Source organism: Lingula anatina, chromosome 4 (genome assembly GCF_051362555.1).
Source record: "Lingula anatina isolate TDL-2025a chromosome 4, LinAna3.0, whole genome shotgun sequence".
NCBI lineage: Eukaryota > Metazoa > Brachiopoda > Lingulata > Lingulida > Lingulidae > Lingula > Lingula anatina.
This window is the reverse complement of record NC_141770.1, coordinates 27,305,683-27,332,974: the sequence shown is the minus strand read 5'-3', so window position 1 is coordinate 27,332,974 and position 27,292 is coordinate 27,305,683. Positions and strand designations below refer to the sequence as shown.

Here is a 27,292-nt window from a genome sequence, read left to right as displayed (position 1 = left end):
AACCCCGTGATACCTTTCATGTCGTCCATATTTACCAGCAGCACCCCCAGTACAAAACACGGATTTCCTACGAGATTTCCTTGATGTTTGCATTATATTGATTATTTGAGCGCCTTTTTATGTAGATTTAATGTTTAGAAACGTTTTGTCGTGACTGGCATACTTTGATTTCGTGCATGTCTTTCATTTTCTGCATGAAATGGTGCACTATTACAACTATAGGCCTACATGTAGGTGCCTGGTAGGCTACAGTTATGTGTTTTAAAACATGGTGTTAAATTTAAAAGGCATTTTATCATTTTATCACTTATATATCAAGTTCTTTCCCATGCATTTTTGTTCGCTTATATCCTAACAGCGGGCTCATTTTTTATATCAACAGGGAGAAAATTTGAACAAAATCCGCCGTTGTTTGCGACAAATTGATTGCATTTTGCACCTTTCCTGTTTGTCTGCGGGTTCCATATCATTTAGAAAACTTCTGATGTCCCTGAAATCCTTTGATTATGTGCAAGTGTTTCATTTCAAGAATAAACTGGTGCATTAAGGTAATTTTACCCCTTGCCTGTGAAAAAACGACGTTTTTAGAATACAGTGTTTTAGTTGAAAGGCATAAAGGACATATGAGTGTGTAAACGTGACCCCCGTCATGTCTGCTTGTTGGATTGCATAAACCAACCAGTGCATTTAGTCAAGTATAGATTTTACGATAAAACAATAAATCTCTTTAAACAATTAATAAAACTTAACCCTCTCTTTCAAGAACAACAGAAAGCAGGTACTATGACAGGTTTTCCAGACCCGTAGAGTACTCTGAGTTTCCGAGCTACACCGGAGACTCTCTTCTGCACGCCATGTTGTGAAACTCAGCGGCACAGAAAACAAAAAAGATATCCCAAATTTTGGTTCTCTTGAAGAACTTTTTATTGTTGAATCATGAAATTTGAAATTTAGGAAAATAAATGTCACTTCACAATGCCAGTAACTCGGGCCTGTAAAACCGTATCTAAGGGGCCATTCCCACAGATATTTGGATCGATCTAGGGAGATAGATCGATCCAAATATCTGTGGGAATGGTCCCTAAATGTTATGTACTTTCAAGAATAGTGAGAGAGGTGTCCAAAACGTGGCAAATATCTCACAAAGGCCAAATTCACGCCCACAGAAGTAAAAGTGACCCAGAGAGATAGCTAGGTCGAGAGGATTGGTTGTTAACGTTCATATTAGTTTCTTTTTATTGCGCGCAGCTTCAACACGTGTACCCAATGAAAGAGATGGAGCGAGAAACAAAATGCCCAACGGGAAAAAGCTGTCAAATAAATGAAGCATATTTTATAATAAGTCAAGCAGAAGGGCAAGCTGTTAACTTAAGTGATATTAAGATTGATATATCAAGTTAAAAGCTTTTTTACAAAATCGAACACGTTTTTTTTCTTGCGTGAGAACATCGTTCAGTCAGAATCGGCAGACAAAATATCTTGTTTTCAAGGTGTATTCGTGTTGGCAGTAAAGCACCAGGTGGTAAATTGCGCGCCAAAAACTAAAATACCAAATCATGCGATAAACAGTGCAGTTTTATGTGCCCTTCATTGTCTATTAAAATGTCAAATAAATTTGTGCTTTTAATTTATTTTAAGTACGTAGGAGGTTTTTTATTTTCATAAATTATACAGTCTTTTCAAATATGCAATATTAAGAATGTAATTTCTTTTGCAGTCTTATTGATATTCTGCCCCTTTTTATTGTATTATTATTGCTGTACAGTGTGGCGGATACAGTACTATAAACCACTACGCAGAGCGCATTTCTAATAGAATTTCTACATGCGGTGGAGCACTCAAAGCTAAATGTACTTATTACAACCATTTGACAATTTCGATTAAGACTAATCTGTGTAAGCCCGATTTAATCCAGTTTTAATCTGCTGTCATGAATATACTGTATGTGGTTATAATCAAATCAATGGAGTCTAATTCCTTCATGATTATATCATCATCTTTCAATGGCAGCAGTAATTGAGTGTCCTGATCAATAGTCAACCTGCTCGGTCTTACTTGGCGCTGAAATCCTGATAACTCTTATAATTGGAGTGTCTGTTAGTAATGCTTTTAAGGAACAGTGAAAGGCCTCGCTCTCTCTCTCTCTCTCTTTACCTGCACACTACCGCACACATACACGCACAGCACACGAGCACATGTACACGCATACAAACACACACGCACAGCGCACGAGCACATGTACACGCATACAAACACACATACACGCATAGCGCACGAGCACATGTACAAGCATACAAACACACTGCTATTGATTACTCAAAAAATCTTTCCAGGCCTGATCAAAAAAAGTATAGTTGAAGCTCTCTTCATTTAATTGTTGCGTGGACACACATGTTCGCTCCCCCACACATGCATCTAAAGCCAACACATTCCCAAAGCTAGGCACACTAACACAAACATGCAAGGAAACCGCACAGATAGGGCATACAAGGAATAAGAAGGCAAGAAAATGAAGGGACACGGCGCCTTGTGACCTGTGGCGAGCACGGACATTTGACCGCCATTAGTCTGATTGATCGGAAACCGCCTTATTGCGTTTTAAAGGGGGAAATGACTCAGATTACCCGATTTTATGTCTGGTGCGGCAAAGATGTTGTTTGTCTTGATTCTTGGTAAACTGTAGGATTTATCTATTATATCTGTGGATCCATGAAAACCGGGGAGGGGGGGGGGGGGGGCGGAAACACGTGACTCCCCACAGCTTTTGAGGTGCCACCTTCTTCTCCAACCCACATCCCCCAAAATTAAAAAATATAATAATAATATAGGAACAGTAAACGAACAAGTAGCATCCATGAAAATGTCCCATTTCTTGGCTCTACGACGCACAGTGGAATACACTGTCCTCAAGTACGGTTACATATTAGCAGAGCTAAGCGAGGTGTGAATTATGCTTTTGTAACAAGAATGTCAAGGAGTGCTGAATATTGTGCAAAACTGTGCTCCGTTTTATATTCTGTTCTTGTCTGAAAAAATGTTCAGCTTAAAACGGTGAAGACCAGCTCTATACAAAACCTACAAAAATTGTTGTTTTTTTTTATTTTACTTGGCAGTTGTTCGTCACTGATCTGCCTTGTTTGTATTTGCAAAAATGTAAGCTTTTTACTAATAGCTTTATAGTGATATATTGACTTACATTCAAATGGCTATTCTGTTTGCTTAGGCAGGCCGTCTTTAAGGAGGTGAAGGACTCTAGTTACAAAACAATTTTATAGACTCAACTACTAATATATAAATAATAAAAACACTTGAAATGAATACCACTTCGATGTCGGTAGCTATTTTATTGAGAGAAAAAAGTGGCATGTCAAAAACCGAGACATTGGCGAAAAGAAATCCCATAAACTGAACTGAGTTGAGGCAACGCTTAATGTCTGTGTTCGTAAATGTTTTGCCGTTTTTTATATCGCTTTTCCTAGTGCCGTGATGTTGAGATAGAGTTAAGACGGACAAGTTCGAGTGAAGTTCGAAGAAAGACATGTTGTGAGTGGAGGAAACTTAAACTCAGGGTGTACTATAAACGACAGAGGCGTTCTGAATGAAAGGGTTAGGTTCAAATTTATCTCTAAAAACCAACCTGCATGCTGCTTCCACATGCTGTAATGGGTTTAAAATCACGCGCAATCTCTCTTGTCTTGCTGCTGATGGGCCGCTGTCAACATTATGTAATACAACCCGTGTCAGATAGGAGTCCTCGGTAATTTTAAATCTAATTTATATGGAAATTGCATGTTATAACCCTCTCTGTCTCTCATACATCAAACGTCTGATTATTGTAAATATCATATGCAATATTCTAAAATCGCAGGGACGATAATTTGTGAAGCACCTGGAGCAAGGCGCTCAGTGCCAGCGTCTCCAGGTTATAGCTGAAAGCTTTTAACAGTCTTGCTGGCATTCAACTGGTGACAGTTACATCTTTAGTTTACATGTTTAAGTACTCAAAAAATTGATTAATGAGGATCGAAAGCCGAAGGGGGCGTAAATGATCCCCTTTGTGATGATCACACTGGTATTGATTTGCCCGTTAGTGATATTGCCTTCCGTGATTTTGAGGACAATCTTAACCGAAGATCAATGGGGAAAAGTCGACTAACGAGGCACCTGCACGTTCTAGATTCGCTCTAGAATCAAGTTAATGATTTAGTTAGTATAACCTAACAAATTTTAATAATTGCGCAATGAATCGTGCCATGGTGCAATTATAAAGACTGTATCCCCATAACATCAAGATGAATGAATAACATGAATTATAGACAGTTTTACACATAACAATCTGTGAACGGTATTGGCTATTACTGCAGTGTCTTACCATGTGGTGGTATTACATACAACATAGGCAATCACATGGTAGGTATTAACCACCTTCTCAATGAAGCCGTACTTAAGTCGTAGAGGTTCCTTTGAAATGGTGCAAAGAACAAATTGGAGCGTTTATCTGGTGCAGTACATTAAGCCGACGACTCAATTTCCTGTAGAAACCAGAATGACACTTAAAGGTACTTTATTTCGTTATGTTTCAACCCTTTAAAAGCTTTTTGATCATTACATTTTAGATGAGGCCCTTGCGGTGTGTTTATCACGCAGACTCTTTCCACGCTGGCAAATATTCGTATCCAATGTATTTTTCAAAACGAACGCTTTTCTGGAACAGATGCAGGAAACTGTTTAACAGTTTTCTTTAAAGAAAACTTCAGACCTACCCAACTACCAGACTCGGCACATAAGGATCCTGAATTAACCGGTATATCGGACCACACTACCCGTTTTCAAGGTGTGTGTCAGATCGCATTTCGGAGTATCACACCCGGAACAAATTTTGTAGGACGACCGCGGGCTCATCCACGCTCGGCTGTCACCTTGATTGGAAAGTAAACGATTGTCGTAAAATCGCTATATGATTTTAAAACCGGGTGCATAAATTTGAAAACCACCAAGAACAACCTTAGACTGTACTCTTACTTTAGAGTAATCTATTTTATTGTCTCTATGGGGGTATATGGGGACTTCACGACATTCGGTTTGAATGCTTTAACCACTTTTGATAGAACTTTTTTTGCATTGTATTAGATAAATGTGGCAGTCTAAAGTTATTCTAGGTGTTTTTCAAATTTATGCACCCGGTTTTAAAATCATATAGCTATTTTACGACAATCGTTTACTATCCAATCAAGGTGACAGCCGAGCGTGGGCTCATCCTGTCGGTGTTCTGACTGATACTCCGAAATGCGATCTGACACACACCTTGAAAACGGGTAGTGTGGTCCGATCTACCGGTGAATTCAGGATCCTTAGGTGCCGAGTCTGGTAGTTGGGTAGGCCTGAACTTGCACTCTTAACCAGAGAGTGCCTTCAGAATCAGATTTTTGTATTTTCTCGAGGATGTTCGAGTCACTGACGCGATTCTCTGATGATTCCGATAATGCTTGATGTCCGTTCCCTAACCGAGAAGTTCCCTTGCCGACGGAAATGCTCATCAAATTTCCCTGCTCTTTTCCTGTTTTTAAGATATGATATGTCGCCCCGGCTATACTAAAACTCCAGAGAACTCCAAGGTCAGCAAATATTATCCAGTGACCCGCGCTCAGATAGAACTGTTCAAACTGAGCAATGAGGATCAAAGGGATTTCTGAAAGGCGAAACAAAACACAATTTCCTTTTTTTTGTCTTGACACTAGTTTACAATACAAATGACGCCACCAAGGACTTTACTGCCTAGGACACAGTGGGGTGGTTCGGCTTACCTGCTTCCTGTGTCTGCAAATAACGACAAACACTTTTGACTTAAGATAAGACAGCAAAGAAGGGATAGCCGACTGCCTAAAGTCGACTTAACAACGGTATAACAGGGACAATATCACAGATGAGCATAGAAATTAATGGCAAAGCAATTTCAATTGTCTTCAGTTATAACTTAACAGAGAAAAAAGCTCGCTCAGCTATATTTCCTGGCAGTCTTTTCAAAGACTGGTTTTCTATTTAAGTTTTGTTGTTTGAGTGTGGTGCAGAACTGGCGGCCGTACTCACAGAATGAACATTACCGGTCGCTTTTACACCTTCTCGAACGCGTCTAGCCGTCTTAGATTTCGGATGACAAAAGCTTAGCAATCATTAAATCACATTTGTAAAAAACCACGACATTCAAGAGTTCGTTTGTAGTTATATGCGATTGACAACCAGATAGAAGTTTCAACTGACGGTTTTTATGGCAATTCATCTGTGCAGACTTTTGATTATATTATACTTTTGAACTTTTCATTTCTACCCTTACATATTGAGGAAGGTCGCAGTGGTTTTGATGTAATGTTGGAACCCCCTGACGGCGCCATCTGGATACCTGACGTTAATAAATGCTCCCATTTATTACTTTTCTTTTCTGCAAATTTACAAGAATCAATTACAAAACCCAATGATTATCATATCCAACCCCAAGGAGCTTAAGTCTAAAAATACAATGCAATACAGATTATGGAAGGGTGTAAATCTAACGCACAGTCAATTTTAGATTGAAACAAAACAAAACAAAAGATATTTTGAGCACTTAATTTTTGTATATCTATTAATACAATCAATCTCCAAGTTTGTTATTTTAACATTTTAATCTAACATGAAAGAAAACGATAGCTACTTGGCTTGACAATTGTTCTCTTTTTCTTACACGTTCACAGAGGTTTATGTGCATAGATTTTGGGCATTTGGTTGTTTCTATTATTTTAATAATTATTATTTAAGAATACATCAACGGCACCTTCTGTCATATATTTTACGTTTCACAACATCGAAAGTACGGAGAGGTAAGCAGGACGGATAAATTCGTCTTCAGTAAACGGTCTGAATTCTCATCAGAGAAAATCCAATCATCTTGCCCTTTGAAATCAGCTCTTCTTCTGAGTGATATCCAGATAGGGAGGAAGGTTATAGATCACTATTCATTATTTCGACATTCTCACAGTGGATGATGTGATCGAAGAGCGTGATTAATCAAAGACAGAGATATGATTTCAATAAGGTGTCTTCCATGCGAAGAGACGCACGTAAACCGCGGTTGGAATGCAGGTAGAACCGCGGTATAAACTCGTTAAAATGAATTGAACGTATTAACTTATCATGAAGAGTTTATTTTTTCAATTTTTTTCATTATTCAACTATCTCTTGTTTCCCAAGCACCAGGGGGTATTCGGAGAATGTACTTAACACAGAAGAAAAAAAAATGCTGTAATTCCCAGGACTTTGGTCTTTGAGTGCACTTTTTGTAGAAATCCTTTGAATAAATAGGTTTTCTATCGTTGATTGGATATTAGTGGCGCATTGGAACGATAAACGCACAAATACACACATTCCTTAAAACAAGCACACGCATAGGGATTGATGTTCTCTTTAGTCATTTACTGCACGCATCTTTGGACAAGCATTCCTAAGAGCTCCTTACACACGTACACACACGCACACACGCATACGCCAACATAAACGTACGTTTACACACACAGACTAACGAAAACACGCGAGAGCGCAGACGCACACAAAAGCGCACACAAGCACATACACGTCACCACTCTAAGTCACGGTCGTCACTGCAGACATTGTTTATTTTCCAACTTATCATTATTGACAAGGTAATTATCGGGGCCTTTTGTCCAAATCACTGTATATGGGGGCAAAGTGAACAACCGACATTGGCATTTCCAGCGTTATTTGAAGTTTGTCCAAGTGAAATTATTTTTGTTTGTGGTCAGGAAAGCAATAACAAGCGTATATTGCCCAGAAGGAGTGTGGGGGCAATAGCCACTGTTGCCAGTGATAGGTTGGTTATTGTTGAGTAGATATAGGAATAGAAGAGTCTGATTGTATCCTGCGGTTTGCCTTATTTGACTACTTGAACATTCTGGTGAGTTGTCAACATGCATTATTAGTATTCTGTTATTAAGCCAGAGAAGCCGTCTCTCTCTCTCTCTCTCTCTCTCTCTCTCTCTCTCTCTCTCAGAAGCCCAGTCATGAAGCAATAATGCCATTTAAATCATTGATAAGATAATCCAGTATCACCGATAAAATTTATTTTTCTTTCGTTTTTTCAAAGTTTTATTCTGGTTTGAAAGGAGATACATGTACCTCAGTGAGATAACAACGCTATCCCATAACACAGATGGTGGGGGAGCATTCCAATTATCAAAACAAGAGTTGACTAGAACTTAGAATATCACACACACACATCTGAACAACGATTTGCTAACCACAAATACTTGGTTGGTCTGGCTTCTGTAATAATACGGCTATCGTTGCCTAATCGTGATAGGAAAAAGATAAACGTTCAGCTGTTTGTCGAAAGTATCGTATTAAAAAAATGGACAAGATCAGTTATTGTCTCTGCTCAACTATGTTGGCCAAAACGATAAATAAATAAAGAAAGAAATAAATAAAGAAAGAAAGAAATAAAGAAATAAATATATGCAGTAAATTTATCAATAAAAGATAAGACATGTATTATGAAGTATCGAAAATAATAGAATCAACAAAATGAAAAATAATAAATAATAAATACGATGGTGATGAATCCGTCATCAGTGACGACCGAAGAACGTTAATTGTCTGTATACCGCCACTGAGGTGAGAGATGTCATTGACCGCGGTCACTTGGATATTACTTCCCATATCTTATAATCATGCAGGTTATTATAGCGGGATAGAGGTGCCCGGTGAACTATGCCAGTGACGTCTGAGAGACGTTATTTGTGCAGTGCTATGAAACAGACTTTAAGTCACTGGCACGAGCGAGATTAACAAGTGGACACCCGCTGTTCAAGACATTGAATAATTCACAAGCACTTTCAGTAACTTCACGTGACTTCTTTGTTTGTAGTCCGTTTGCCAAGTAATTATCCAAAATCCTTTTTTCTTCAAAAGGAAAAATGCATTTGTATAGTTTTAGCTGGTAAACAGCTAATTTCATGCTGGCAATGTTGAATCAGTAAAACAAACCACTTAAAGCGGTCTAAATCAACTTCTGGATAATTTGCCATAAGATGGGGAGGCTGTTTAAGACCCCATTCCCAGCGATTAGATCGATCTACTTTAGATCGACCTAACTCCCTGGGGGTTCACGCTAAATAGCTGCCAGCCGAGCGGGCACGAAAGTTAATTACCCCCTTAAAGCTTGTAGTAGGCGGGACGGACATTTAAGCCGGATTATCTGACAGTAATCTAGTGAGACTCCCCGCGGGGATAGATCGATCTAAAAGCTCTGGGAATACGCCCTAAGTAACACACTTCCAAGTTATCCTGTTTCCCAAAAGCATCTTAAAAATATATATAATATACAATATCCTGGCTTAATAACGCAGACGTCTTAATGTTTATTTCTTTTAGATTTCACGAAGGATGTTTACCGTTTGTGTTATAGTTTTCATGTAATTGAAAGTGGTGTAAGGTACCATTACCGCTAATAATATGGCATATTTTCTGGGAAATACGCCAACGAAAGCCTCTAACATAACATATGGGAGCGACGGCATGAATGAGGGTGATGGGGGTTGATTAGTTAAACAACGCCAAGAACCGGGGCAGAAAGGTAGGGGAGAGAGGGGAAAAGGGCGCTGCTTGGTCCAAAATCATCAGTGTAGTAATTCAGGAAATTTGGAAAGTTGACAAATTTAATTGCGATGGCGTTTTGGGAGTGCAGTGTAGAGGTTATGATCAAATTCTGGCTTTGTGGGAATATTCTTGTCGCGCCTGCCCGAAGCTCTGCTGACGGGACGTTATGAGCAATATTCCCTGCCAGATGTGAGTTTAAAACAGAAAAAAAGCAAGAAGGCACAATAGACACTGTAGATTTCAGTGCCATCAAAACCTTATCTAAACAGTGTCTGGGACAATTTACTGGATGAGTAGACATGTATTTTGTGGCAAAAAGGAAACTGACTGAGTTCAGTCAATGTACAGTGTTCATCACGACTCACTCAGACATGTGTTTGCAGAACTGGAAATATCTCGTCTACCCAGGGCACAGCACAGGGAGTGGCTTTCAGTGCTTGGTGTACTGATGTGGTTGACTCAGTTCTCAGGTCAGAATGTTCTGGTCCTGCCCCCTCCATTCCACATATGCTACCATAGATAACTGCACCAGCGGGAATTAAGGGTGACCCTGTGACGTAAAGAGGTGAGCAGCAAGGGGGATGGGGGGGGGGGGGGGGAGAACAACACCCCGGGTCTCAGATACTTCTGGCAACCTGTCCTTGGCAGTTACATTACTGTGTAGAGACGCCAGGGACATACTGATAATAGAGGCTTAGTTTCCAGGAATATCTTATATTCCGAGTGAGAAATACGTGATGCCAGTGAAACTTAGCACACGTGATGTGTTTTACACACCCCCCTCCACCCCGCAAAGTCAATGGGTTTCTTTGAACGATACCACACTAACCGCAGATTAATTCGTTTTCGTTTTTTGTTTCGTAAGTGTTTCTTCCATGATATTTTCCCTCATTGGTTCCTTCATTCGTTGTTTTACTAAAATGCACTAATTGCTACATCATACATTTATTAAAAAGAAATAGAAAAGGAAAAGCAATCATTTCTCTGAAGGAGTGGACAAACGCATTAAGAAAATCCGGTCTGTCTCAATAAAAAACATTTGAAGGTAATAACTATACTCTAGGCGAATGTATAGAAACGGTAATGTTATTATGGGAAGACTGGAATTAGGGCATCGCGTGAGGACGATAACCATTGTTAAATTAGACGCACTGTGGGAACGGAAGCCTTTTAACAGGATAATATTTCCATCAACGGAATACATGAGACTACTGACGGTGACGTATTCTGATAAGGTCAAGCAGAAGCAATCTAAAACCGTCAAAGAACTAGAAACAAAGTTGGCAGAAAAACACCTCTGTGGTAGGTTATTCACTTGGGTATCATTGCTGTTTCTTCTTAAAACTATTCTGCATTTACCGTCACCGTAACAGTGACATAATAGTACGTAAACAACACATGCAACACGCGTGCTTTTCACCATATCTCAACAACAATGTCGTTTAGTCTAAGTTACTTTGTTCCAATTAATTTTAAAAGCCAGAGAAATGTTCTTACAGGAATATAATTAGCTTGCAGTTTTACCCCATATTTTACCTTGTTTTTGCTTCGGTGGCATAAAATTGCTTTTTATCTCAATTGCGTAATCTGATTCGATAATTTCAACTTTTATCTTCTTTGGGAAAAACGTTTCGTTAACACATTTACCAAGCTGGAAATTTAATCTAGATGTAATGTCCTCATGGTGTTGACCTTGACCTTGAACCTCCATTATTCAACTAATAACACCTTAATTGCACTTTCCTCCTCGGCTCTTCAAGTTGTAGTGATCTGAAGTTATCGTGGCAACGAGAGACAGTTATAAGAGGGTTAATGAAGAAATGTTATTTAGAAGAAGTCGAAAGAAAAGTCCTAAACAAGTAGAGTATTCTAAATCTTTGTACCGATATTGCATGAGAGAGAGAGAGAGAGGGAAAGGGAGAGTCTGAAATATTCGGTCTTAAAACTGCCACATCAAAATGTGTATGTATGAATAAAACAATAATCCCATTTAATGTGTTTAGCATGTGCTTTATTTTTAACAGATTCGCCACAAACCACTAAGGCAGTCACGCAATGCTACTAAAATGAAGTAGACGCTTGCATGCTCGGATTTTTACCAACGCAATTAACATTTGTCAGAAATGTTCAGGTTTGTAATTTCAACCATTGATCTGTTAGTCGTGCTTTGCCTATTACAAGTATACAGAACTGTGCCACTGGCTTTTAAACACGCATGCAATAATGGTGGGGATCGCGGCAATGATCCCCCTGAGAGAAAAAGATCTTCGTTTGGTGGCTTTTTATAATTATACAGCGCGTTTTTTTTTCAGAATATTGGTTAACAAGCCATCGTGCTCTCTAAGGAGAACAATAAGAATGGTTTCTACATGATCTACGCAGACATTTCCCTCTCATTGTGTTACTCGACGATAAGACAAGCAATTGCCAAAACAAAGGTACAGCATATTTTGGCTCCAACTAGAACCTGGCAGTGGGTCCTAGGCTCGAGAAATGCCGCTTACTTACACTCCGTGAAGTCATCATCATGCAAAATCATTACCTTCTTATCAAAAAAGAATATTAAACCATAATGATACAAAGACCATGACAAATATAGTGTAAACTCTAGCCTTGTCGGAATTACAATTGTAGTGTAACAAAGACAGTTATTATTTGACAATTATTGGCACCAATTACACGGGGAAATGAAAAATAAAATATCAATGCCGAAATAAATAACAATAACGATGAGCAATTTATCCTGACGCGTTTTGTAAACCGATGATTCACTTTTATTCGGTATAAACAACATCCCGTGTCCTGACTCCGTATACAGCATCCCCGTGAGACCGCGAATTACGATGTTTACACAACATAAAATACCGTTTGATTTGACGTGTTCCATACACTGGGGGGTTCAACCGTTTGGCTGCAGAGAGGGGGGGGGGGGGGGGGATTATATAAAACGTTTGCCTCATTGCACTTGGTAGTATACAACGATATACGAGAACACATGTGTAACATGTACTTTAACCAGTAGGACACCGGGTGGTGAAGTATATACTTATTTTGGTCTTGTGCCGTAATATCGGTTTTTGGTGGCCATAAAAAGAAGTTTGTGGCTCAGAGGATATGGGAGGTACACATACCTTCTGCACCCCACTGCCCCCGCCATTGACTGTGTGAACAGTAGAAAGGCAACAAGTTTTCTTTTTAACTCAAGCACTTAAGCCTTAATGCAGAACTTTTACTTGAAATCACTGTATTCATTTTAAAATCTTGTAGAAATGTCAGTACATAAGAAGAATTATAGCTTGCCTTTGTATCTAAAAGTACATACTCAGAAATTAAAAGTTACGATATTTCAATTCTGTGCATTGTATCTTAAAACCATACGGTATTGCCAATTAACTAGTACATATTAATGTACAGCGTGTATTCCTGGTCGAAACAAGTCAAACTTTCCAATGAAATAATATTTCCAAAAAAATCTTAAACTGCCGTTTCGTACACGTAGGCGATGTGATGGTGCTGGCATTTGCTTTGTGACTTTGATCTGTCATTGGGCCGATTTCCTTTGAAAATCCCGTGGTGTCCCGTGCCACTCTCCCTGGCATTGTCCGTTCTCTTCACACACTTCAGTTTGCGAATCCAACGCACCAAAAACTTTCTTGTTGCTCTGCGAAACCCGCGAGAAGCAAAATTGTACAAAATCGGGTTCACGCACGAGTGTCCGAAGGCCAGAGAATAGACAATTACTGCCAGAATAGCCTGGTCGAGGATTCGAGGGATTTGGTAACCCGCGGCAATCATAATGAAAAGAATCTGCGCCGGCCCCCAGCATATTAGAAAAGATAAATCCACGGCTCCAATAAGAACCACCAGTTGTTTGTTCCGGGTGTGTATGCACGTGTCGCAGGCCTTGGTGGAGTTGATGGAGTACCTCCGCGGCTGCAATATCGGCGATTTACAGAGCTCCCAGAGGAGATAAAGAGACGCAAACCCAGTCACAACCAGCGGGAGAAAGAAATCCATTCCCGTCATGATGAAAACGTTCAGGTAGAACGGTAGCATCGTGGACATGTGCAAGGTGCAGATGTGGATCCCGGGTTTCTGGTCGGGCTCATCGTAGTATATAAGAATTGGAATGTTTACCAGCGAGACAAAGATCCACACAACCAGGCTGGACACGACGGCATGGCGGCACGTTAGTCTGCCGAATGACTTCAGTGGCAACACCACCGCAAAGAGTCTAAACACTGATATCACAGTCATGGTGTAAATGCTCGCCCCCAGCGTGGTGTACTGAATAAAGTACAGCAACTTGCACGTCATCCGGCCCAGATGAAGATTCAGCTGAGAGGCGAAATAAGCGCACTGAATCGGCAGGCAGAAGACGAGAAACACCAAATCACTGACGGCCAAGTTCAGGAATAAAGAACTGGCACACGTCATAATAGCGTTTGTGGACAACGTAACGCACACCACGAGCGCGTTCAGGAGAATCCCCACCGTCAACACTATCCCCATTAGCACCGGGAATAGGACAGCAGCCACGGCCAGGGCCTCGCTGTCGTCTACTGAGTTCCTGTCCGGGAATTCTAGCGTAACATTCATTCCAATACTGATGTTTACAGACGAGTTGGAGTTTAAATCCAGTAGAGCCATATTCAGCCAAATTTGATTGGTGGGAAGGTTTCATTAGATAGTGCAGAAACTGACCAATCAGCTGTCATTCATTATTTCCCTCCACGCGTGTCGCTGACTGAAACTTCACAGCAACAGTGCAAGATGAGCTCTCAGTCATTTTAAGGTGAATTATCTCTAATGGCGCGGAGACTGTACAGGTCTGAATCTTCTCATGTTTCTCCTCTCATATAATTAATAAAGCTGTAACAAGAATAAATCAGCGATCAAAGCGTTGTGAAATCTAAAAAAATGTACCGTTTACTTATCTTAATTCGATTTCTCTTCCACCTTACTCTACACCGTCAGCGGCGGTACACACTGAAGATAAATATAACAGTCTTGCGTGGTATGGTGCATTAATTGCTTCCCTTCCTGATTCAGACTTTCAAACATGTGTTTCGTGCATCAACCCACGAAAATACTCCTGTTCACTTTTGTTGGACGTGATAGCACCCCGGGTAGACCTCGAGTATGTGCATTTCAGTTCCAGCGTTAGTGACTATATATTTGTTACGTCACAGTAGACGTGCGTCCGTGGTTACAGAGACGATAGTGCGGGCGCCTATATGAAGATTACCTGTCCGAACAGTTATTATATTCCAACATACTGGTTCGTTTTCCCAGGTCATTTAGTCTAACACCACTCCCACCAGGAACGCTTTCTCAAATCATAGGCCTGTTTTTAATTAAGCCGTCGACGTTGTTTTTTCTACGCGGTTCATTCATTTTCTTCCTCAAGACCAAATTACTTTACCGTATGCTGTCCCGATGGATCTCGTTTTCTTTTTTACTGGGCTGTTTATTGCAGTAAACAGTTGAAGTTCTCCGATTTCTGACCTCTTAAAGTGTATTTGTAACCCCGAGTAGCAGTGGGAATAATACTGGCGATCTTGTCGAGTATCTGTCCTTTTAACAAAGCGTTAAATCACGAGTGAGGGAAACATGACCAGTCTGAATATTACCTTGATCTACATCTAACATACCAGCTGTGCGACAATTCCAATGAAAATGACCATATGAGTTTTCAACTGCCGGCTTAATAAGTGAACCCAGTGAAGTAAGACCGTTCTCTACAGGTCGCAGACTGCCGCAGGGACAACCGGTTGTTTCCAATCTTCTGCAACAGCAATTCCGTCAATGACATCAAATACACGAATCAACGCCAGCGTGCATGATGTAGAAGTATTAATTCCGATGGTTCGCCCAGCTCACACAATAACACAGACCATGAAGCAGTCAGCTATTTATAGAAGTCCACTTTTCTCTCTCTTCTGCTGGCGTCATGGAAGGGCGTGAAGCCATGGCCGAGATCGCGAGGTCCTGACAAACAACATAAATGGCAGTGAATAACATAGCAATATCCTAGAGGGAAACCATGGTTGCTTGTAATACGACAGACTGGTAACGTAACAATCAGAGAATCTCGGCCTAATGTAATTTAGGATCCCTTCCCCAACAGGTTTGACAAAATGAATGACTCTGACGAAGTTCAGTCTCAAAGCATTAAAGCATGGCGGTATCCTTAATGTGCTTATGATATTTAGTTACGCAATGATTGATTTTTATCTCTAATTGTACATTTACGACAAGGGCCAATAGGCGTAATATTGAAAGATAACAATAGGCCTAGAAAATAAATGTTGCTCGGTTAAGCGTGACGGATTAAAACGCCGTCGCGATGCCTTTGGGGCTTTAAATATTGTCGTGATCGGGGCAGTGATTTAGTGATTTGATACTGCAAACCTTGACCGGTATGGACCCGTAATGCCGCAGGATGATACTTGCATATAAATTATTGAGATGAAATTCATAGTTTCACTAAGCGATTTTCGCTAAGCGATTTAGATAGCTGGTACATGCATTCGTCTTCAGGCATTACACTGTCATCGATCCGTCTTCGTGACTTGTCATTCTTACATGTCATCCCGGCTTTGAAATCAGCTTTGTGTCTCTTCAACGGATGATGGAAATCGACTTATGTAGGGAAGCCATTCGTCTAATTATGCTCCATACCTTCATTTATCACAGGTATATTATTTAAACATCCGTTACTAACGTCAGTACCATACAGCGTTATTATTTAAAGAAGACCGGCAGATTCAGTAATCATTTCATATACATTAAAGCTGTCGGTTTAATGTCCTTGCGCAGGTGGGATAGAGGAATCAATGTCTGCTCAACATTACCTAGAATACAGAAGGATACCTGGTAAAATTATAAGCACCTGTTACGCCTAACTTGAGACGGCTTGCAAGACCGAAGTGTGGCCCACTGTCACCCCCCCTTTAAAGTTGGGGCTTTTAACAATATTTGATCATGACAGTGATAAATATGTTCACACATGCGTGTTAAAACACTTTAAATGTTGCAGCCTATTTCTATAATTTGTTCCATATTTCTGAGAGTGGGTCAACATGTCGTTCCCCAAGCGATTAAAAGCCCGATGTAATACATGCTGTGTTAATGTGTTGCGAAAGAAGGGGACCAATATGTTTTTAAGTGGCATCTCGTTGCTGTGGGGGCGCTTGGGACATGTCGCTTTGAATCAAGTCCCAAATTTGCTGACTCTGAAATTGCACTAAGGCAAGTGAAACAGACATCCTAAAATCAGTGAAGATGCTCGGAAACTAAGCACATGGGCATGCATGTGCTTATTGTTTGAACACTCCACAGGATGAAGACTGATAAATATCTTCAGTTGAAATCCGTTTAGCGTGATGCCAGTCAATCAAGGTCTCGATTCATTTCACAAGGATATTGAGCCATCACGCAAGGACGCTTTATAAATTGCCGGAACAATGGTGAGAAGGCGGGTGCCCACTTTTTGTTAAGCAACAGCAGTTCGATAACGTTCCTACTTTCTTCCTCTGTGTTTTTTTTTATTAATGGTACAAATATTGTTGTCTGTCTCACCTTAACTTTGCAGGATTTTAGACTCACATTTAGGTCGGCAATTAGAGTCCCAGAATCCCCGTCTTACCCCTGTAAACTTTAATAAATTCTGCAGACCAACACACATTTTGCACGGGAAAATGTTCACCTTTGATTTAATTGGTATTCCGTGCGTCATTAACATTTCGAATATCACATCCTTCTCTCATCACCGTCACAGGGTGCCAGACGTGATATATATATATATATATATATATATATTAGGTGGTTATATATATATATATATATATATATAAAACCACCTAAAATAAGACATCTAATTTCGTTGTTTTTTTTAACACATCCCCATAAAAAGAGCATTTCACAATTTCATTATGAAAGTTATTTCCACAAAACAAGTGGGCGGAAAGAAGTCGTTATATGATTCTTCGTGTTGGTGAACAGTAGTGACGACACTTACTTGCAAGAAGTACGTACTTGCCAGTTACGACACTAACAATAAGATGTATCAAAATATGATTGTCACCGTTATTGTGTACGTTAAGTACTGATATTGAAATCTGAGCAGAAATAATGTTCCAAAATAAGAGTCTCACGTTGTTCATCCCGGCTTTGAAATCAGCTTTGTGTCTCTTCAACGGATGATGGAAATCGACTTATGTAGGGAAGCCATTCATCTAATTATGCTCCATATCTTCATTTGTCACAGGTATACTGATATTGAAATCTGAGCAGAAATAATGTTCCAAAATAAGAGTCTCACGTTGTACATGAAGAGAATACGTTTAGCTGTGTAAATATCATGTTATTTATTAATTGTAGTATACTATAATTAAATGTAATTAAACACTGCTTTACCATAACTGCATATATAAGTGTTCATGCACGGAGAGCGGTGCAAAGTCACCAGAGATTGTATACCTTGATCCCGTATTGATGACATAATTAAGTTTCATACGCCGCAGAAACAATTTTAGACTTATAATAATAACAATAAGAAGAAGAACAACAACAACAGCAATAATAATAATAATATTAATAATAATTGTTATTAGAGTACCAGAACACTTATTTTCTTTGACAGTATTTTAGCATACGCATGCATGTTGGGTATGACATTTTCGTGCAGAGAATATACAACTGTATTCATGTATTGGAGTTTATAGATCACTGCTAACAGTTGCTTCAACTTACAGTAGTAGTGTTCGTCTTTATAAATCTATCTATGCTAGGACGATTGATAAATCCTTTGAAAACCTACAAATATTCATGTATTAAGGCAGTCACGCTGGAGAAAATCCCTGAAGATTTCAAGTCTCGCAAATTTTTCCGTTTTTCTAAGTATAAAGTAATTATAATCAATCACCTGACCATCGCGTAACAAGGGTATCTACTTAGAAACATCTGTATTGAAGATAGCAATTGCGGATTGGAAAAAGCTGGATGCAAAAACCGAAGTAACTGGAAAATCCGCTTTTTAATGGCGCATGCAATGCATATTTCAACCGCACGGAGTACGAATTCACTGAAAATGGCGTCGGCACTTGGTGAAACTTCTATGACTTGTAAATTTTTTGTGCGCAAAGTAAGATTTGAATAAAAGTACTGTGGTATTTTAAGGTACTGTAAAAATTAATTATTATCCAGATACCAAAAATGAGGTTTCTTCTGCATTTTAACATTCACTAATGCATCTACCTTTGTGGTGATTTAAAACAATAAAAGTTCCCTCGAAAATATATTATATCAGTGTTTATATTTCTTGTATCTATGTACAAGCATAGGCAACCCAAATCCTTTATTGTCAATTTAACACCTTTATATTTTGATGTGAGATAGCAATCGATATATGTGGCGTAATTTCACTCCTGAACAAGATTTTATCACGATAATTGGCATAGTGGACTACAAGTGTACGGCCTTCAAACCTGCGCCGTCATTTTAGTTTAAATGATTTTATCATGGAGTTTTGAGCCCCTAAGTACATATTTTCATTAAACAAAGGAATTTTTTGTTACAACAATAACGAAGGAGAAACGGAGAAATTTGAGAAACCGATTTTTCCTTTTTTGCCTTAAAATTACAATTATGACGTCACCTGTAAGATGACGTGTGTTTAAGTAAATAGATTTAGTCACTGAGCACTTAAGAGTTATCTGTTATCCAAAGGAATGTATGTAAGGTAGTAAATAAGGAGTTTTTTGTAAGCGCTTACAGTATCTTTAATAGGAGCAGATAGATAGGCCAGTAAATAAAAAACAAACAAAAACAGAAAAATTTATACAGAAAAAATAGGGATAATAAGAACAAACTTCCCACTTCCAATGACACTTTGAGAAACATAATGAGAATACTGTGCTGAAGCAGTGCTATTTTTGATGGAGCTATTGGTTCAAGGCACTCGTTTAAATCCTACTCCAGGAAGCAACTTATCGGCAAAACCAAGAAAAGATTTTGCGGCGACGGCGTCAAGTGCCATCTACACGCAGTGTGACACTTGCTGTCGTATGTAATTTGTATCATCGATTTATTCATCAGTTCTAAGTGTTTAAAGTGCTCTTAGAAAAAAGCGTCAGGATGCCTTATAATCTTGAAATCATAAATGTATAATGTCGTTACCAAGTAGTCCAAAACCTACAGAATGCTGGCAGCGATGAGTCTAATTTTCTCACAGAGAATGAAACGCTGCATGACACCGCTACAGTTGCGCGTGTCAGTCGTCAATCGGCGTCTCCCTCAGGAATTAGAAGGTGTATGTTTCCTGTCATTAGTACATGTGCCAACGCAACAGACTGTACATAGCCAGAAGAATTACCCAATAGTGTATAGGGTGTCCCTCGATATCGTAACAAACCGTTCCTTTTTCGCGAGTGTAACTTTTTTGCTAAATGAAGTATAAATTAAGAAATATTGAAGATCGCTTACCACACTAAATGTGCCAAATCTTTTATAAGCCGCCAGTAAAAAGCAAAGCTCTTTGCCGTTTCGGAACAATTTATACCTTTTAACCAAAGGGAAAAACTATATTGCCGGTAATAAGACTAATTTGACATTGACGTTCTTGTAGGCACTGTCTTGGTTATTTAGCAGTATTAACGTGCTCCTCTACATTTCCTGTGATGATAAGGGTCAAGGTCACAAGAGATTAGGTATCAATTTGACTGCTCCTATCGGCTGGCCAACTCCCTACATTGATAAAAATAAAGTTCCAGTTTAAATGTTCAAATCATGGCACATTGGCAAGGGATCTGAAGTTAGAGGACCTAAAAGTAATTACTTTGGGACATTTGGGATTTATAACACTCCAAAATTCTTACACTCGCAAAAATAGTATAGCATGTTCATTTCTAAGCGAGTTTATCGACCAGATCTTATGGACTATAATGTACACCCACTCGTTGGTGTATGACGAAATCATAAAAAACCTTTGCTTTGTCTTCTTTATCAGTTATAAATTGACAGATGCTCAAAGGTGGGAAATAAAAAACCATAACAAGTAGATAAAAATACCTGTACTCTAAACCACCTTTTAAGATGAATTAAGCAAATACTTTTGCACGAATTACGTCTATAACGATGTTTTAGTGTCAATGAAAGCACAAAATTCCTTCAAAAGAGCGCTCATAAGTTAACATTGGCAAAACATTGAAATTGTTGAACACAAACGTCTTTTTTCGGTTCCATGCTACGTCTCCACCAACAGGTAGTGTCACTCCTTACCACGTGTACTGGCACCCCTTTATCACTAGAACCAGGCGTCAGAGATTTTTACGTGGTTAACGAATGCTAAATGATTATCATTTAATAATTAAATAAAGAAATAAATGAATGAAAACAAATTAATGAGATACGATGCAGAGGATAATAATTCTAATAATAATAATAATAATAATCAGGTTTACTCTTTGAATCTTCTGGCAATATTGCTAACGTCCCCTCAGAGCAAGGTACTGTCTATAAATACTGTCACAGCAACACGAATCTATTCTCATTACCGACAATGCACCCACGCCAATTTCCTATAAATCAAATGATATATATACCCTATCATTAGAGTCATCAAGACAATTTCCTGCTCACGAAAAATCACTGCAATAATACGCAAATGTTTTTTGTTGTACAGAGATATGCGTCCAAGTAAAGCAAATTATGGTGTTTGGAGTAACTACTGTATCGCCGTTAAAATTGGTGTTACTCGGCATGAGCGCTTTGTTTAAATTCTAGCAGATTAAAGCTACAGAGCTGCTGTTCTGTTATTTCTGAGTCTGGGTGAAGTCACTGCATGGACTGTTTTTTAAATAAGAACGAAAGATAAAAAAAACTGGTCTAAACTTGGAGGCCGAACATAAGGGGCTGCTTTTATTCAACATTTGATATTAAACATTTGGTCTTTTCTATAAAAACGACTGGAATATTCTTATTATTCATCCCGGTTTAAAGTTGACTAAAACTTTAATCTAAAAGCAAAAACCGACATTCTTGAGACCGGCCCCGACAAGACAAAGCGTTCTCTATGTGAACACGTCTTTAGAAGAGAATCAATTTTATCTCTCTCTTATCAACTGTCACATCCAATCAACAAAATACTCAATAAGTTATTTGATGAGCAGTTTGGTAAGCAACATATTATTGGTTTTGCCCTTAAGATGCACCCTGAGTTTCAGAAACACCTTTTTTATCAATATGCCTTGGTCATTTCCAGTAAAAACGAGCAACTGATAAAAAAGCGGTTAGTTTCTAGTAATACCTGAATCTAAGGGTGATACTGGCAACAAGGGAGACATAATGTTAATAAGGTGACGTTAATTTCCTGTTATATTCAAAACACAGGGTGGAAAGCAGCTGCCGTGAAATACCATGGCGTCGTTTTGTTACATACGAGGTTGAAGTAGATGGTTCAAGAGCTCCTGCTCAATCATTAGAACGGACATCCCTGGCAATTATGTTAGAATATATCCATTCATCATAGTCATTCTGGGACCCAGTAAGGTGAATGTCGAGATTAACAATGGCAGATTTTTCCATTATAGATTGGTTTGATCCATTGGTGATTTTCTTTTTAAATATCTTTACATTCAATATTACTGTTATCGTGATTAAAATACATTAAAATTCTTGCAACATTTATATCGAATATATACATGTATATACTTGTATTTAAATCTAATATACCCCACTACGTCGGCCATATGGTTTTTTTGCCAATGAGGTTGACAGAACATTTTATATCAGATAGCTTATTGGGGGTCAAATGTCAAGGTCGACTGTAAAATTCTCTAAAAAATAATTAATAAAACATTAAGCTTTTTGACCTTGTTAAAATGTACAATGTATTAGTTTAGCAATTAAAAGAAAGCAAAATCTGGGAGGGTCATGTTCCAATGCTCTTGGATAATTTTTTATTATTACAGAGACTGGTATTTAACGAGTACAATTGGACCAGAAGATGCATCGGTTTGTAGTTTCAAATTTTTAATTTTTATAATAAAAACAGGTGGGTTACTGACAAATAGCCGTTAAAAATATTGTCTCATTCAAAGATACATGTTGACTACTGCAGAGAAAATAACTTTGAACTGCGAAATATGGCAGTAGCAATTAAAACGTGATGCATGTAGATACATGCAGCAGTATTAATCATACGTTTATTCCCATGATTTCCATGATTCCCAGGATTCAAGTCTTTTTTTTGCAGAAGCCAATTCTTTCCTAACCAGAATACAAGTGCTCGATATCGACTTTTTTCTAAACGTGCAACGGGTATACATGCAAAGCAACATTTGATTTTGGGATTGTTTTCTTGGCAACATTTATGTTCTCAGCAATGGATTCCATAATGCCTATCATAATAATCAATCAATGTGCTTGGAACATGTAATTAGATGGTGTCGTAATGCGGACAGGGTATTGGTTAAAGGGGATAGATCTTCGTAGGCGACCTTGACCTTGTGAGGTTAACAATTATGAAATTTGGCTTTATATTACTTCATTCCAATTTTTAAGCAATGTTAATTATCATTTTATTGCTCCATTCCCTTATTCGTCTTTTATCTCCCTCTCTCCCCCTCTCCAGTCTCTCTCTCTCTCTGTAGGCCTACCTTTTACATTTCATTTTAGGTATTCCATTTTATTTCATTTTCATCCATTTCATCTAATTTTATCTAATGCAGTGTGAATTTGATTTAATTCAATTGGATTGCATATTATTACTCTCGATCCTGTTATCCAGACAATCTATGAGCCGTTTTGTGTCTATATTTAGCTGTTAAACAGAGAGATGAAATGGAAGCCAGAAATAACTGAAAATTTCGGAAGCACAGAGCTATCACTTAGGCAACTGTCTGGCCATTTAGCCGTGGAAACAAACCATTATAGTCTACGTTATCTCAGCTCCACCACGAACGCTGCAGCTGGCTGCCAGATACTGCGTCACAGTAGATTGTGTTATGATTGCTTTAGTCATTTTAAATAAATCATCAGGCCTCTTAGGGGATACTGCATCCTAGATTCCTCGACGCCAGCCTCTGTTTTTTTGCTGATCATTTTAACGGCAAATTATAACCTTATTTTAAAATATTGTGTGACGAGAAATTTAGGTATCTTTCTGGCTCCATTGACGTCCCAAGGCTAACAAATGTTATCTGTGAAATTTAAATCCGTGCATATTTGTCTCTGCGTCTGTCTGTCTGTCTGTCTGTCAGTCAGTCAGTCCATGAGTCCGACTGTCATCTGTTCACCTATCCGCCTGACAGCCTCATTGTCATTCGCGGTCTCTGACGTTGTCATTACCTTAGGGCTACGTTGGCCATCGTCCATTGTTGCCGCTTTTTTTTCTCTCATTAACTTGTTCTTATAGGTTTTTAAGTTAGAAGATCACGTGCTCCTCGAGTTCCACAGATAGTTGGAATTTAACTTACTCTACCGGCATACCTCTGTATAATCCCCGGCCCCTCCTCCTCTTCTCTCTCTCTCTCTTTCTCTCTCTCTCTCTCAGTCTGTAAGACAAATTCAGAGACATTAAAACAGTGGAATTAAATTTTCTTTGAAACTTGAGGTGGTCGATGAGCATCCTTCAACATACCTTTTGTAGGACTTGTTCTTGCAATATAGGAAAAAGCTCCATCAAATTTTTTATGGATATTCTGCTAATGCAGAGGCTTTTATATAGGAATTGGTGCTTTTGTTGGTGGCCAAGATTTCGAAAAAAATGTTCATGAAATAAGGGAGAGAAGATATAGCAATTTCAACCAATTCCGGGTGTCCAAATGATTGATCTTAATCTTAGTTATTAAATGTTTTCCTATATCCCTCCGACTAATTCACTTATTACGGCTAGAACTGGAGGAGGTCTGCGTTTCTGTTTTCGAAGCACGCCGACACCTACCCAGCCATCTGCCTTATGCCGCGTTTTTTTCCGTTGTTTCATTTGCCCTTGTGGGTTTTCAAGTCGTGTTCGGCTCATCGTGTATGCCACTTAACATCTCTGGCTTGAAATGAAGTATGGCTTCAACACCCTCCCATACACATGTTTTGTTATTGTAACGTGATGGTATTATACAGATGGTTACGCCACGCGTGCACTGATAAATCTGCCAGCTCGGTACACTGTACACGTAAAATCAGACAATGGAAGGAGAATTAATGTATCATCCTAATCAAGTCCATTCGCTAAAAATCTATTTTGACCCGCTATCTGCCTCTAATATTTAAAAATCACCACGAGTTAGTGTACCAAAAGAATAAAAAACTTTCGGAAATGACTTGCACGCGTTCGCTCACATTTGGCAAATAATTTTGAAGAAAGTTTTTTTCACCCTGAGGAAGGCTTCAAGAATTTTTTTTGCCCAAAAATTGGTCTAATTTTTTAATTGAAGACCAAAGGTTTTGTCTTCTTTCGCCAAAGATAAACCAGGTGTTATTCACTTGACTAATTATTTTCATTACATGAAAGGCTTATCACAAAATAAACAGGTATTCTACATTGATTGACTTCTGCATTGAAACTATGTTCAACCATTAAGTTGCGGTCTTACAAGTAGTTTGTTTGTGAATTAAGGCACTCGATTGAATGGGAAAATACTATACAGCATTAAGACGAACATAATAGTGTAGAGCGCCTTCGTCGTTTTTACCACTAATAACCCATCGCAGAGCAATCTTTAATGAAAAATAACCAAGCCATCAATCTTCCGTGGCTTACCTCAACTTTTACTAAAGGTTACACTAATTGCATCGTTTCGGTTCAGTGTTAGATGGTTTTGATACGGAATATCGGCTGCGTGTAGACATATGTTTTGACTGCTTCATTCACCGGTATGCTGCGTTTATCTGTTTTCCAAAGAATTACTCACGTATATCACTTGGTCTGTGCTTTTACCTGGAAACCACACTAAAGGAGATACCACACTATTTTGACAACTGGTTTTGAATTACAAATTGTTAAATTGGTTAGCCGGCAGATGCACTGAATAACTGTGCTCTTCAGATCTCTGATCGGTTCATTATCTTTCACCTGAATCTTGCATTTCACCCAAAAACCACACTTAACGGAACGCCCCAGCACATCAACGTATATGTATGTAAGATTTCTAAAGAAGGCTAGCAAATCATACATTTAAAAAACTGTTATATGTTCAGCTTGCTAAGGTATAAAATGACGAAGACTGGTCTCTTTTGCAATGTATTTTCAAGTTTTATCTCTAAATATTCACTTTTACCCAAAGGACACTCTTAAGAAGGTCTCAAGTCGTTCTGATTTCGGTCTGTTTTCAATCTCTTGAAAATGGGAATCAAAGAAGCAGCTAGTATGCTCAGTTATGTTCAGTATCCTGCCGGCTCACGCCATGAGGCAGTGAATCCCCCCTAAACAGCTGAAACCGGGGTAATGATCTCGAGGCTGTTTTGTTAATGGGGTCGCCTCGGACACCAATTTGAGCAGTTACGCAATGCTGGTCGTTTCTTAGTCAGGTCATTGTTAAGACTTGCAGAAAGTATGCGTAGAAACAGATGTTAAATTGCACAATATGTGGCCAGGCAGTGTGGCCTTCGTAACTACTGCATTCAGATGAAAATTGAACAATCCTAAACACTCCATACATAAGAATGCCAAATAGAGCTTTTCGACCCAGATATTGATAGCCAAATACAAACCACTTTCTAATAACACTCCTGATTTTTATTATTATTATTTTTTTATTCATTTATTTTTTTTTGGGGGGGGGGAGGCACGCATCATAAAACGGAGCTTAGCCTCGCTTGCCTGGTCTGATTCTAATTGTATAGATGCAATGTAACTGTAAAGTATACTGTTAGAGCAAAAGTTAAACTTGCCCCCCACTCCTCCTCCTACTTGAATGAGCTCCATTCGTGAAAACAGACGCTGTACTTATCATACCATTGTCATGTACAAAGCGGTAACAATGAATTATTGACACAAGTCGTAAAAAAGAACCTCGCACAATCAGGCAAAGACAACAAGATTGATAATATTACCATAAATGTCTGTGCTGTGATCTGATTTAATATGGTAAGTTGGCGTAATTTCACGGCGCCTACGTAAGCCAATGTGATACTCGCATATTTGCTTCACTAAAACTCATTTCAAGAACCCAATGTGTGCAGCATGATGATTGCCTTCTTATTGCATAAGATGAAATTTAATCAACAGCAGATTGAAATTCTTTTTAATGTCCCAGTAGGTGGCAGTATGGACTAAAGGAACACTATTTATAAATAAGTAACCTCACACATTCCAAATATTTGAACAATATATATATCTGCACGTCCACGCTACTGGGTAACAACACTGGCCATTGGCAACATGGCGACGATCTTGTGAGCACTGTTTTAAGTGTCATTTTCGGCTGAGAATTAAAAAGTTATATACATATATCCAAGTCTGTTCTTCAGTTGAGTTTATGTCTGTTCCTCGCCACCATATATATATTTTTCTTTCCTCCTTATTGTTGTTTTTGACATTGATATTTTGCCAACTTTCCTTTTTGATATATGTTATATTAAATTTGCGATCGACCGACCAATAAGCATCTCTCAGAATACAAGCCCTAGGGGGTTCAACAGTGAG

The 27,292-nt window shown here is 38.8% G+C and overlaps 1 protein-coding gene across 1 annotated transcript; it reads right to left on the bottom strand.

The window, feature by feature from the left end:
* Window positions 1–12,866: 12,866 nt before the first annotated feature.
* On the bottom strand, window positions 12,867–15,682 carry LOC106159621 (galanin receptor 2a). Its single transcript, XM_013535939.2, has one exon. The coding sequence runs from the start codon at window positions 14,293–14,295 to the stop codon at window positions 13,120–13,122; it is 1,176 nt and encodes a 391-aa protein (XP_013391393.1). The 5' UTR covers window positions 14,296–15,682; the 3' UTR covers window positions 12,867–13,119.
* Between the last annotated feature and the right edge of the window lie 11,610 nt (window positions 15,683–27,292).

What these genes read in the sequence shown, in the direction of transcription:
- LOC106159621 (XM_013535939.2), bottom strand. Translation starts at nt 14,295, where the DNA reads ATGGCTCTACTGGATTTAAACTCCAACTCGTCTGTAAACATCAGTATT.